The sequence below is a fragment of the Melozone crissalis genome, unplaced genomic scaffold (genome assembly GCF_028551555.1).
Source record: "Melozone crissalis strain CALT ecotype California unplaced genomic scaffold, PUWL_Pcris_2 ptg000013l_1, whole genome shotgun sequence".
NCBI classification, from domain to species: Eukaryota; Metazoa; Chordata; class Aves; order Passeriformes; family Passerellidae; genus Melozone; species Melozone crissalis.
In genome coordinates, this window is record NW_026535791.1 from 3787504 (window position 1) to 3801790 (window position 14287).

General features: G+C 37.5%; 1 protein-coding gene across 1 annotated transcript in view; it reads right to left on the reverse strand.

Moving 5' to 3' along the window:
- The window catches only part of MICU2 (mitochondrial calcium uptake 2), a 131967-nt gene that overhangs the window by 11818 nt on the left and 105862 nt on the right, over nt 1–14287 (reverse strand). Inside the window, exons 7-8 of the mRNA XM_054271808.1 lie at nt 9005–9067; nt 333–430 (exon numbers count right to left, since the gene is read on the reverse strand). Coding sequence (XP_054127783.1) covers nt 333–430; nt 9005–9067 — 161 coding nt within the window. The remainder of the gene's footprint in view (nt 1–332; nt 431–9004; nt 9068–14287) is intronic.

The following is a 14287-nucleotide window of genomic DNA, read 5'->3' on the forward strand; positions in this document are numbered from 1 at the left end:
GTCAAGACTCAAACAGGTATCTGCACAGTCTCATTGCAAAAGTAGTCCAAATGGTAAAGGAAAAGGCACTGGGAAAGTTTCAACAGAAGCTGGAATTTGAAGCAAGTGGAGAAGTTGCCTGTAGCTTACTATGACAGCTGTAATAGGAAAGGAAGTATTTCAACTCAGAAAATGTTTTTTAGTTGATTGGAAGTAACTTTTTCTGTGACTTGGTTGTTGCTTAATTTTCTGATTGACTCAGTGTGATGTCAGATAAATGCCTGAGTTGGGGTAAAGCACAGGGGTAAGGAACAGGACTAGCTCCTGCTATGCTTGCCTAGCTGAAAAAATACCTGAAAAACTCGGAAAAGCGAAGTTTTTCCTTTCCTTGTTTTCCAAAGAAATGTACCAGCAACACAGTATTAACACCACAGCTGTCCAGTTCTGTTTCCTATAAAACAAAAAAACCTATATGATTGTTATGCTTTGCATGATCATTAATATTCACCATTAATCTAAAAATATTTATTTGAACTAGAATTTTCCTAAAGATACTTGAAATTTAATTATTGTTCCCAAAGCTATCAGACAGGATCTCAGAGCTGAAAAACTCTTCCACATTAACTGCTAACAGTGTGTTATAAGTTCTGCTTCTAAATACTCTATATGAAAGATAAGAACAATTTCCAACCACCATCAGTGCATTTTATTATAATATTTTATTATTTTTATTATTAAAATGGAGAAGGTTGCAAGTTAAATATTTAAGAGACTTTATTCTTAGGTGAATAGAAGGCTTAAATAAAGTCAGTATCTGTAAGGAAGTTTTTAGTTAGGTATTTCTAACATCTTACAGCCATTTAAAAACATTCATGATAGTCTAATGAATGAAGCTAGGAAAACCAACACTGATAATGCTCTATTATATTATGGTCTTACAAGGCTACTGGGAAATTTTCAGGGTTAGTGACTTTTCTTAAATATTTTTAAAATCTGAAGAAGAAATTTCTGCACAGAAGGGATACACACTATTCCAATTCAAGCTTTAACAAGCCTAAACCACACATAATGCTGGATTTCTGCTCTATGCTTCTTTCAGCAACAGCATACTGGCATTTCTTTGAACACAACAAAACACTATGCAACATGAAGAGAGAATTTTTTTTAAGTCTGAAGGGATTTCAGCATACTATTCTTATGACATCTAAATAGCCTCTGTGTCTTTTATCTGGTTGAAGAGGTAAGATGAAAGACAAGAGTCTATTCATAAGATTTAATACTAATGGTTATTTAGCTTTCAGCATCATCAATAACAAGTCCCATTAGTCCCCCATGTTCCATGCTTACTGCATACATGACATAGTTATTTTATAGTTAAAGCAGAAACGTTCCTCATTTCTACTACAAGCCACAGTTCACCAAATGCCAGTGATATGAGTTATGTATTAGTGAACCTAGAAAAAAAACACTTTCCAAGTCATATGCAAACTGCACTTACTGAACTTTTATCATTTAATTGCAGGCAAAGAATATTTAAATACCCACAAGATCCATCCTTCTGAAGTTTAAACACTTCAGATTACTGTGAAGACTGATGCATAAACATTGGTATATGCTTTTTTGAAAGCCAAAAGTCAAACATTCATGTATGCTTATTTGAAATTCAAACCCAAACTATTTATATCAGAATACAAAGTTTTTTAAAGACAGAGAGAAGAATCCACATATCCCTCACTGTAGCTAGATTGTAATCTGCTTTTTGTGGGTTTTGCTTACACGTTTAAAGGACACTTGAAAAATGCAAGGAATAAATTTGCTAATGTAATTTTAAAAACTGAACTCATGATTACACTAATTAATGCTTCTAATTTAATTACTCCATATTATAATAAGTGCTGTATGAAAACAAACTGAAAAGTGAGGTTTAAAATAACCTTTTCAAAACTAAGTCTGTGACAGTGAAAGTTTTTTTCTTCTATTAACATTCTTCTAGTTACAAGCTAGAAGAAGGCAGGCAAACAATACCTACCTCATCTTATCTAAGATGACAAAGCCTATCCCAGGATTTATAACAAATATGCACCTACTTGCTGGCTACCTTCTTTATCAGTTGAAATTCCACAGAGAAACTGGCAGATGTCCAAACACTATGTTAGTGAGAGTTAAATATATTTTAGAACTACAAAACAGTACATTTCTTTAAAGCACAGAATGCAATAGGAGACCACAGAGACTACACCTTAAGGGTGAAATTAAAAAAAAAATTGTTTTTCCTAGAGTTAATGCTATTAAATTAAAGTACATGTTAGTACATAATTCCTTTTTGTCCACAGAATCATTAGGAGCTTTTGCTGCTGATCTGTATAAATTAGTACCGACAAGACAAATCCTTGTTAGAAGATAATGAGAATTCTATTAATATTTCCAACACCTTGCCCTCGTGAGCTTGGTACACTTGGAATGTGTCTCTTGGCAATAAGAATGAAATGGTAATCCAATCCCAGGCTGTAAAGCAGACCAGACTGGTAGATTTGAGTCACTATCTAAACTGAAAGTTTGCATTCTGGTCTATCTGGCTACTTCAGGGCCTGGGACGGTGCACCACAGAACCATTTTGATCTGTACATTTTACACAGAGTGGAAAGAGGATCCCAGTGGTCTGAGCTTCATCTTGATACAAGCACAGGGTGGGGCAGAGACATGTACCACAAGTGGGGAACTCAGACATGTTCCAGAATCCCAAAGACCACACAATCTGATGCCACACAAGTCTATGAACTAATGAACATGTGTGTACATATTACAAACATAGGCTAATTTTCCTAGAGTAATGTTAACACCTCCTACACTTTCAAAAGTATCATGAACTGCTGAATTATGCAATTATTCCTTTTTAAGCAAGATCAGATAACACAAGTTATTTCCTTATTACATTACATAGGCTGTTAACATAAGAGGCCTGATGCTGCAAACACTGAGTCATGAGCAAAGACCTACCTAATCCTGTAGCTCCCCACTGAGCTTTTGACATTTAGGACCTGATACTGCAGCAAGTACCAACAAGTGTCACTGAGAAGAAACTTATTGCACAGTGAGATGGGATTTTCAGAATAATGTACCTAACTGACTTCCAAAACTCATCTGAAATGTTAATAGACTTACTGTCTCTAAATTCTTACCACCTTTCCTTGCAGAATTTTGCCTGAGGCACGACTGGAGAGCATTCATCACGATTAAAATCTGCAATTCCTGTTTCATGTTCTCTTGGTGGTTCCTGAGATGGTATTTGCTGTGCAATATCTTACTTCACTAGAAATTGTAAAAATAATATGTATTTTGGATCAAATGTTTTTTTTAGTTAAGACAGAAGGAGAGTGAGTAGATGGAAGAACGGGCAAAGAAGTGAGGTTGGGCAAGGAGGACAATACCTTAGTTTCTCTCTGCTAGTGATGTTCCAAATATTTCCAAAGGTAAGACTAAATATTTGCAAATTTTTCTGAGTCCACTGCTCTGCAATCCTCTTTGTTTTTAAGCTGCTAGTTCAGTCAACTCACCATGCCAGGCTGCTATCCCAGCCTAGCTTCACACACCGCTAAAGAGAATTCGAGCTTTCTGTCATTTTGAGAGTCTCCCAGATGCTGGAATATATCCTAGGACTCAGTTCTGGTAAGAAGGTTTAAAAGATGTGTCCATTATGAAACTAATCCTAACAGTTACAGTCAGTCAAAAGAACTGTAAGCAGGCCAGCTAGTGGGACCAGGAGATACAGATCTCCAAAAGCAGTTCTTTTTAGCAAAGCCCAGACAGTCTCTAGTGGGCCCCAGAATAAAAGTGTGTTCTTTGTGATAAATCAATTTTCATCCTAATGTAAATCCATACTGAAGTTTTTAATGTTTTGCAATGCACGTTCTTACTAGGTAGGATTCAAGAATACCTCAGGTCTGATGCAGAAGGGCTGAAATGTGCACAGATGACTCTACAGAGGATATAGCAGACAATATTTCAGAAGTCTCACAGAACATCTTCTAAAGAATAAACAGCATCCAATAACACCCATAACTCCTATTAGTGGGAGGATCAGCTCTTTTGTTAATGACAACTAATGTCATGGAATCACTCTGCTGTACACTTAGGCCTTTTGTAATGAAGAACATGTAAATTCATGGACATCCTCAGGTTTCAGTGCATCACCCACAGCTCTGCATCAAGTCACATAAGGAGGTACAAAATAAAAATGGTTTCCAGCTGGTGGGGCTAAAACTAATCTAGGAGGAGATGCTGCAGGAAAAACTTTAAGCCCCAAATAGAAACAGGTTGAACCATGCCTTGTTCCAAGAGGGTTGGCTGTGCCAAGAGTTGGGGAATGGCACTGCTGCACTGTAAAGCCCGAGGCTGCCTGACCCATGCCCTGCTGGCAGACTGGGAAAGCAGCTCCTGCCCACACTGGAGACAGCTCCTCACAGGAAGCCAGGCCCTGCCCCTCTGTTGTGGCACACTTAAAAAATGTAACTGCACCAAAACAAGAGATTCCATGACAAGGACTCCCTTCAGGAGGTGTGATGTGCAATGAAGCCCACTCTTTTGGGGGCAGAACTGGCCTCGAAGGCCGAGCACATCCATCCTCAGCACACACAAACCCTCTTGCCCTCAGTGCTGAAAATGGCTCCTGTGGCCTGTCACCAGCTCCCCAGCCAGCCCCTGCTCAAATATGGTTCCTTCTCTCTTGAGGTTACAATGTCATCAGATCATATGTAAAAAGAAAATAATTTCCTTGTCCATGAGGTAGAAAATGACCCAGCACTTTTTCAATAATCTAACATTTTGGTATCAGACAGTTTGGTTCTGTAGGGGGTTTACCTGTCTGGAGAACTTTCTTTAAAGCACATCATGCTGCTTCTTGGTTTGAAGTATCTAAAAGCTTTTCAACAGAATTCAATGTTAAATTGCTGACACAAAACATACATATTTATGTTGGAAAAGATAGGTCAAGAAAAAATGTGCATTCCATCCAAACTGAGAGGTTACAAGATTAATGACTGACTCTTTGGGGAGGGATATTAATTTTAGTCTTGGACTAGATTCTTGTAAAAATCTGATGTGTTGCACCCCTTTCATAGAGTACTGCTGCACTAAAAGAGCACAGCCCCCAGCCACCACCTTCCTTCAGTTTTAAGCAGTCTTTAGTTATAGTGAGCTATGCAGACTTAGAAGCACTGAGTAGAAAACTTTAAACCAGGTAGAGATTCTAGGGAGCAGGTGGGCAAGTTATGATGACTTGCACAGTTCCTGTGGTTGAGGAGATGCATCACAATTCTGCAGTGTCTGAAGGTCCAAGTGTAAAACCTTGCCTTGACCAGGTAAACAGAGAGAAATGTGTGAATTACTATTGTAATTTACTTCTTTTAGAACCACAGGAAAGAAAAAAAGAGAGAAGTAGACAGTCTAAAATAACTTATACTCAAATAATATGAAATTGTTCATGTGTGAGTCTAAAAGTACACTGCATATAGTCAGACAATTTCAGTTCATAAGTTTTCTGTTTAAAAGAGATGAGTAGCTCTGTCCCTAACTATTAGTTAAATATTAAAAAAAAATCCCCAATCATACTTTTCACACTTTGTATGAAAATATATTCACTAGGGATTCCAGAAGCATATCTTTAATAATTTGGAAATGAGATAATTCACGTATTTCACAACACTCATTTCATTTCAAGAACAAATACAGAACACTGTGTTGTCATTCCTTTTCTAACAGTAGCTAAAAGTAATTTATAAGTTTACCCATTACATAAAGCATATTAAATGAGAGGTATTGAAAGTACTTGGTAACTCATTAATCTAAACTGAAAGGCCTGAGAGCAAAGTCCCTGATCTAGACAGCTGGTCTGTCCAGTAGCTATTTGCCACCATCAGCATTGTTTTCACAGCCAGGACACTAAAGCACCTTACACTGTTCGAGTATCCTTTAAAGGAACTCACAGCAGGAACATAAGCAACAGGAGCTGCTCACCAGGCAACACCTTTTCAAAAGAAACAAAATCTTCTAGATCATGCACTTTCCTACTGTAATCTACATCACTTCCAGGCAAGGAGTTTGGCTCTCCTCTTCCATGAACCATGGTCATGGGTTCAGCTGGATGTTCCATATGAAGATCAGTTCTGTCAGGAAGCCAGACGGAGAATTTCCTCTGGCCTATGGGGAGCGTGTTTGAGCTGAGGCAGTCACTGCTTTTTGTTGACTTCTGTACCATTTTCTCCAGTCTGATTAGAAAAACCAGACTCCAGTGTTTTAAGTCTGCCTGCAGCTCTCCTTCACTGTGTGCACCTCTGCTACAAGACTGCCAGACTGCCTGCTCTGCAAAATCCAGCATGGAACTTCCCAAAAGATGGAGCCAGTTAAGGCTGGGCAGATTTTTTTTTTGCTTTTCTTCCAGCATCAATTATAATATTGGAATAAGAAAAGTCCTCAATTGAAATACATGTATCTGGATAAACAATTCCACAGTAATCCCATTCAAGGGCCAATACTGGTGGTGAAAATTTGAATTTTAGATGTGTAAGTCAAAGCGTCTGTAAAAAGGCAGAGATAGAAGCACCCTGGGAGAACAGCAAACTGATTTTTCTTTTCCTTATATAGTAACTTGATGAGTATTAAATGGTATCACCAGAAAGTAAATAAATGACTGGGACTTTTGTCTACACAGGGAACACACCTGCATATACCTGCTGCTTAAACAAAGCTGCAGACTACCATTTAAACTGTATTTTCCTAGGTTGGTGACATTTGCCATCTGGTATCAGAGACTGGGTTTACTTTGACAAAAACAGCAAACTCATATGCAAATTGAGAAAAAGTTGTGGAAATAAAGAACCATTCCAAACACCAAAATTCTGCTGCAATATCTCAACTTGCAAAAAACATAGTAAACTATGTCAACCATAGTCAACCATATTTTTATGCTTTGTCTATTTTTCTTAAGGTAATACTATGATTTACCATAATTATAAAACATAAAGGGTAAAAATATATCCAATGACTACACTGTATAGTCAGATTCACTGCTTACAATGATAATCAATTTCTTTGGTGAGAAACTGAAACAGGAAGAAAATAAAAATTAAGAGAAATGTGATAATTTGGATTTTGCCACTAGAAATATAGAGACTACAATGATTTCAAGTTAGCTGTATTCCCCTAAGCTATTTAATTCTTTCATACTAGAATTCCATTTATAATCTTCTATGAAACTGTATTGAATAGCATTTTCTGGCTACAGTAACTTCAGAGTTTTCTCAATGGAAAACTCTGAAACAAACTTTGAAGCAAGACAAAAACAAAGTAGAGACATTCCAGCTCAGGTATTTAATTAGCTCACAATAAGCTTATGTGTTTATAACTAATCTGTCCAACTGTATCAAAGTTTCTCTGGAAATTTTATACTATAGCTGTGCATTCATGCAGAATAAAGATCTTTTTTCTTTCACTGTCATGGCATTTTCTTTCACTGTCATGGCATTAAGGAGCAGACAACCCCATTAATCCTAGCTATTTTAATCTGGTGATTGATGACAAGATTCAAGAAATGAAATGGCTGTTTGTCAATCAAACAACTCTTAACTCAACTTTGAATATACACTGAGGGAGGAAAACTTTTGTGAATAAGAAGACTTTTGTGAATCAGTTTATACCTAATAAATTTTAAGGGTGTCAGCAATAGCCACTTCCACTTTTTCCTCAGGCATGCGAAAAAATAAAGAACATGAGTAACTCTTTGTAGAAACTGCTGATGCATGATTTACAAAGCAGACGTCTGTACAAATTCCTTATTGAATGCTTCCAATGTGAGCAGCCACTGCCTCATGCCCAGTGCAAACCGAAAGTTTACAGCTGACAGCAAGTTGCTGATGTAAGCAGCATCTTTTAGTAATAGATGGAAACAATCCAGCTGTATTCTTCCCTTCTTTAGAATCACAGAGTCATTTAGACTGGAGAAGATCTCTAGATTATTGGGTCCAACCATTAAGCCAGTACTGTCAAGTCCATCACTAAACCTGTCTCTATGCACCACATACACATGTGTTTTGAACTCTTTCAGGGATGGTGATTCCACCATTTCCCCAGGCAGCCTGCTCCAGTGCTTGACCAATGTCAGTGAAAATTTTTTTCTAATATCCAATCTAAGTGTCCCCTGGTGCAACTTGATGCCATTTTTGCTTGTTCCATCAGTTGTTAAATGGTTCATCAGCTTCTTCTGTGGTGTTTTAGTATACTCAGGATTCCCCTCTCTGTTTTCAGTCTCACTCAACGTCACCCAGCACTCTGTGCTGACCACAGAGACAAGATTACACTCTACTTGAGAAGAAGGGTGGTTGCAGGTGGGTGGATTCAGGGGAAAACAAAAGAAAGCAGGAACTTACCTGTCTCTTTCATTGATGAGATCTATTTACTATTTGCTAGTGGATTGCAAAACAGTGAAACTTCTTTTCCAGCGGGACGATCATACTCTAGGATTGTTTCTTCTAGTCTGCATCTACACTGCCTCTTTCTGGAAGTGGACTTAACTAAAATAATCCTTGCCTTTGTCACCTCAATGACAATAATCACATTTCAAACCAACTCAGAATGAGCTGATATCGCTGCAACAGCAGCATTTAGGTAAGCTTAAGCTATAGATTTCCATTTGGAAAGCCTTCTATTCTCGTATGGCAATATGGAGCTCTTCCTGAGATTTTCATAAATACAAGAGAGTTGCTTTAAAGGAGAGGCTCACAGAAACCAACCAAGTGAATACACAGTCATAAAACACACTGATTCCACCCACTTCATCAGAAGCCTCAGAAATTACAAACATTTTTCTTCCCCATTTGTCAACTGTTAGAGAGCAGTTGACAAATCATGCCCTTTCATTTAATTAAAGCACTAATACTTAGGCTTATATACTTATCTAAAAACTGAAAAAATAACAAAGTTCATGGGAAACACTACAATGTTTTTGTAAGGAAAATGTATCTCTATTTCATACCCGAAGTACAGTTTCATCTCCAGCTGCTTTCAAGTCATCTTCCTTCCCAATGATTCTCTGTAGCTGTATTTGTTGAAACATGAGAAAAGAACAGGAAAATTACAATCTTGATCTTATAAGAGCCTACTTTTTCTGAACCGTGATTTAATTGCACCTTTTCTTAATTATACATTTCTGCAAGGTTCTCTAGTCATGACAAAATATTTGCATACTTGACAATATTTTGCTATTCAGACACACTTTTCCCTAGGAATGTCTTATCTACTGTGATTAATATAACCAAACATTAATCTATCTCTTGCAGCCCAGTGCTTACTCTATTTTTAGAGGAGATTTTCCAGCACCAGAAGCTTAGTTTTCACTTCAGAAGATTTTGAAAGTCTGGGGTATAGCATCAAGTATCATTCCAGAAATAAAAATTATCCTGATTTTCATGCTGTGGTTCTAGATAGTTTTACATAGTTCTGTTACAAACGTGATCTTCTGGACATGAAAAACATACCTGTTCAAATGAGGTACTATACAACTAACAATAAAGAATAATTTTATTAAATAAGAAAACATTTTTTCAGAACTGGCATTATGCAGAATGTGGTTTGAGATTTCCCCTCCACCCTTGGAAAAAATTAATCTTGACTGTATTAGCTAAGAAGATTTTTAGAATTACTGAAATGACTCACATTTCAAAACATAACTTCCACTGTCCCAAATAAAGTTTTAAGGTAATATAAGCTGTGCATTAATTTTCAGTACCTCAAGTATATCAGAGCTGCAAGGTTTCTTTGACTGTATTTCAGCTTCAGAGATGAACACTGCCACAAGAATGAGTGATTTAATATAGCACAAAGTACACCTACCTTTCAGATGTTTGCATGAATCCTCAAAAGGACAGCAGAAATGAAAGAACAAGGGACTTAATACATTTCAGGTAGAGATATGGAATTACACCGATCACTCTGGATTTGGAGACTTTAAACGATGTTTTTAAAGCTCAAGAATTTCAAAACTGCTGGTTTGCTTCTCAGGCATTTCTGACTGATTCCTCAACCTGCTCATTAAAACCTGGGAAAAGTTCATTACCAAATTTCCACAGTAATTATTCTGGGGAGTTTTTAGATTTCTCCTTTGTTGTTAGTTTTGTTTTTGTTGTGTTTCTTTTTTTTTCTTTTTTGTTCTTCAGAGAAGCAGTATGGGCTTGTAAACAATAAGAAAAACATGCTATCAATTTGTGTTGCCAAAAGTCATCCCTTGACCTTCAAATTTTGAGTAATTAACCTGTTCTGGGTTTATTTGGGGTTTTTTTTATCCTCAATTTTTTAGTTTCTTAGGATGCTTACTTTCTATTATTAGTTTTAAACTGCACGTCTTGATAGCATTTACCAAAATAAATGCTATAAAATAAGGCAATTAAATGCCATTTGTTCCTCCAAATTATCCTAATTTTTGATCATTTACAAAACAAATGACTACTACAGTAAAAGCATTGTAAATTTCTTCATAGCGTAATAGCATTATACAGCTGTGGGTAAAACCACAACTTCTTGTCCATATTCTCACTGAGAAATTATGTTTTTTTTTAACCTGAAAAATCAATCACTTGATCACACATAAGGAATACAACTGCAAAACCTTTCCAAACAGGAGTAAAGTTGTATTTTTCTCTTTTAGATTTTATTTCTAAAGGACTCTTAAAAAAATCTGCAGAGTAGATTGCAGTAGCAGAGGCTACTGAAGAGCACAGACACAGCATAATTATTTTCACACATATTCTGAAAGGTTTCACTTATTGTTTTCTTATACAGTATGTAAATTCTTAGAGTGCTTGAAACTATTTCCAGAAGTCTGTTGATTTTTTTTCAGCATAGTGCAGCAACTACTCACAGAGGGAGAAGAATTCTGCCCTCAAGAAATGGACTCCTCCATGTAATATTTATTTGTATTTAATATTTATATCTGCTCACCACTCACTATAATAATGTCTGATTCAAAGATAATGAGACCTATTATGCACAAGTAAAGCCTCTACTAAAGACAGAAGTAATCTGTTCTGAACAGCCTTTCTGGCAAAAAGACTACATCAGTCTTAAAAAAAAAAAAAGAAAGAAAGAAAAAAAGTTGGTTTTGCATCTTCCAGTTGCTTGAGAGAGATCAGTGCTTGTGGATGCTCTGTGCCACAGCTGCTGAGTGTTGGGTGCTGGCTCATTCAGCCCTAGATGAAGCTCTACAAGTATTTTGTGGTATCTGCTCTCCAGCAGGTGTGTGTAAGATGGTCTGTTCAGGAAGTCTAATACAGCTCTTGCATGTGCCATCAGAGCTACTCTGCCTTTATTCCCAATAGTTTTGAACTGTCATTAATTTTACTTAGACATCTTTAATCACGACAGATTTAGAGAGTCAGGGAAATTCCTTACTTGCTGGGGATTTTGGGAACTTTGGTAGCCTTATTCTTGGTGGGAGGTCTCAGATTAATGCGCATGGGTTATGATGTGTCTGGAAATCCCCCTCACCAAGTCTCAAGTGAATGTCTTGGAAGTGCAGAGTTCATGGAAGTCTCTTGCTGTCCTCACAGAGATGCAGATAACATGGCTCTGAGAAATGATTCTGCTCTCTGGCAGGGGCTGATTAAAGGGTGGCAACTAACATCTGTGAACATGCCATTTCTACCTTGTCTTCTTCACCCTGGAGTTGCAGGGCAAAGCAACAAAACTCTCTTGGGCCTAATACTGAAACGTCTCTTGTACTGTGAGTGTTTACCACTGAAATGTGGACAAAGCAGAATTACACTGGCTTCAACACAAAGAAATAGGAGGAGAGAGAACAAGAGTATCTCTGTGAAGGGAGAGACTTTTACTGGAAATTAGGGAAATGTGCACTGAAATGGAAAGGCTACAGAGGACAAGATAAACTCCCTTGTTAAAAACATTCAATCGCATTCAAGGACTCCTTTTCCAAATATCCATTTTTGTCAGCAGAGAACACTGGGAAATTCTGCACCTCGCACTCCTGAAGTGCCTGATCCATACAGGTTTGAACAGCCTATATCCCACCATATAATGCAGGCACTGAGGGCTGGGGTTGGAGTTTCTGCTTGTCACTCATTTCCCCTTTCTGAATGACCTGCTTGACACATCTTGTGCCTGTTCATCCAGGAACATGGGAGAATTGAGATATACACAATTCAAAGAATGATGGACATTTTGCAGACCAAAAGGGAAGTTCTTACCTCGAAGACTCTACAGTCTAGATCAGCAGTCAGACTCTACAGTCAGACATCACAGACATACATAGATGTCTAAACAGTAGAGAATGGTGGGAAATGGGGAACACAAGAGGCGACAAAGCAAGAGAAAATCAGCAATGAAATTTCTTTTCCCACTGTGCACTGCCTACAGACACTGCCTCCTGCTTACTGCTTATTCACTATTCTTTTCCACTGCATTTTCCTTATTTCCTGATGTTATTGTCAAATATAGTGTGGAAATCACTACAGACTAGTTCAGATGTATTTTGCTAGGATGAAAACTGGGACAAGACAAACGACAGATTTGCCACACATTTACTGGTTTATTAGCTATCTAGAAACTTTCTATGATGCATACAGAACTGAAGTATAGAGATTAACACATACACACTTATTTCCACATTCTTACATTCCAAAAATTTTATTTTTAAACCTAATCTATACAGTGTTGCTTGAAAATAGCCTCCTCTGTAAATATTATGAAAACAGTCATGAGAGAAAACTCATCCTCTAACTTGCATCCTATGGGACTTCTTTGAATTTAATGATTCTTCAGTGTTGACAGAGTGATTTATATGGGTGTCCTTTTACCACTCTATATTATTTTATCAATACAGCCCAAAAAGGAAATGCAAAGTAACAATCTAACTAGAATAATTTACATATAACTTGATTGCCTCTACAGAAATCAAATTATTTTTAATGATTTATAGAATGTTTTCACCTCTACATTTGATCACTCTCTGTTGTTTACACTGGCTGATTCAATTAGAATTACCTGAAATGGGTAATGATATTAAATACATAACATATTGCACATCTCCCCAAAAGAGCAGTGTAAGAATCTCCTTATTTGCTTAACTCACAGTACTTTTTAAAAGAAAGTACTGCTAATGTGACATTTTGGTGCAGAGGCACTACAAGCTGAACATGTTCACTAGTGTTCATGGAGTTTTTTTTGCTTGTAACATACTGTTTTGCAGCTGAATAATACAGCCATAACAGACTTATTTTGGTAATTGGGGAACTGCTAATCTGATAACAATTCACTATGATTGTGCCTGGTTTAGTAAGTTAAAAATACAGGCTTTACTAGAATTTGATTTCTTTTTAATCAGCAAAATAATTAACACAAACAGAATAAATTCTTCAAAATTAAAAGATCTTGTGTAGCAACAAATGGGTGTAGGGCTGCGCTACTTTTGGAGGGGGTAGAGTTAATTTCCTTCACAGTGGCTGGTGTGGGAGAGTGTTTTAGATTTGTGCTGAGCAGGCGGCTGATAACACAGAGATGTTTTTGTTGTTGCTGAGCAGGGCTCACACAGAGCCAGGGCCTTTTCTGCTTTTGCACTGCCATGCTGGGGAGGGGCTGGGGGTGCTTGGGAAGCTGGGAGGGGACACAGCCAGGACAGGTGACCCCAAGTGACCAAAGGACATTCCAGACCATCTGACATCATGCTCAGTGCTTAAAGCAGGGTAAAGGAGGAAGAGGGGGACATTTGCAGTGATGGCTTTTGTCTTCCCAAGTCGCCATTACACGTGGCGGGTCCCTGCTCTCCAGGGGATGGCTGAACACTGCCTGCCCATGGGAAGCAGTGAATTCCTTGTTCTGCTTTGCTTGTGTGCATGGCTTTGGCTTTGCCTATTAAAATGTCTTTATCTCAGTCCCTGATTCTCTCCCTGATTCAGCTGGTGGGGGAAAGAACAAGCAGCTGCCTGGGGCTTGGCTGCTGGCTGGGGTTACACCACGCCAAAGGTATCTGCAGGTTCAGTTAGGGGCTTCTGGGAACACTGTCTTGGAAAATTACCTAATTTGAAGTATTATCTTCAAATAGTACTACTAAGTCTAGAAGTATTTTTGCAACATTTTAGAATAAAGTATGACTCATCAATTGTAACCTTGCTAAGAGACAATTCACTGAAATAAAGGTGATAAGTGCAAAACACGTGAACAGCTATTCTATTATTAATTCAGAGTTTAAGGCTATGAAATTCACCTAAATAAATTTTTGCTAATTTCTCTATCAACAGGTCCATCTTTA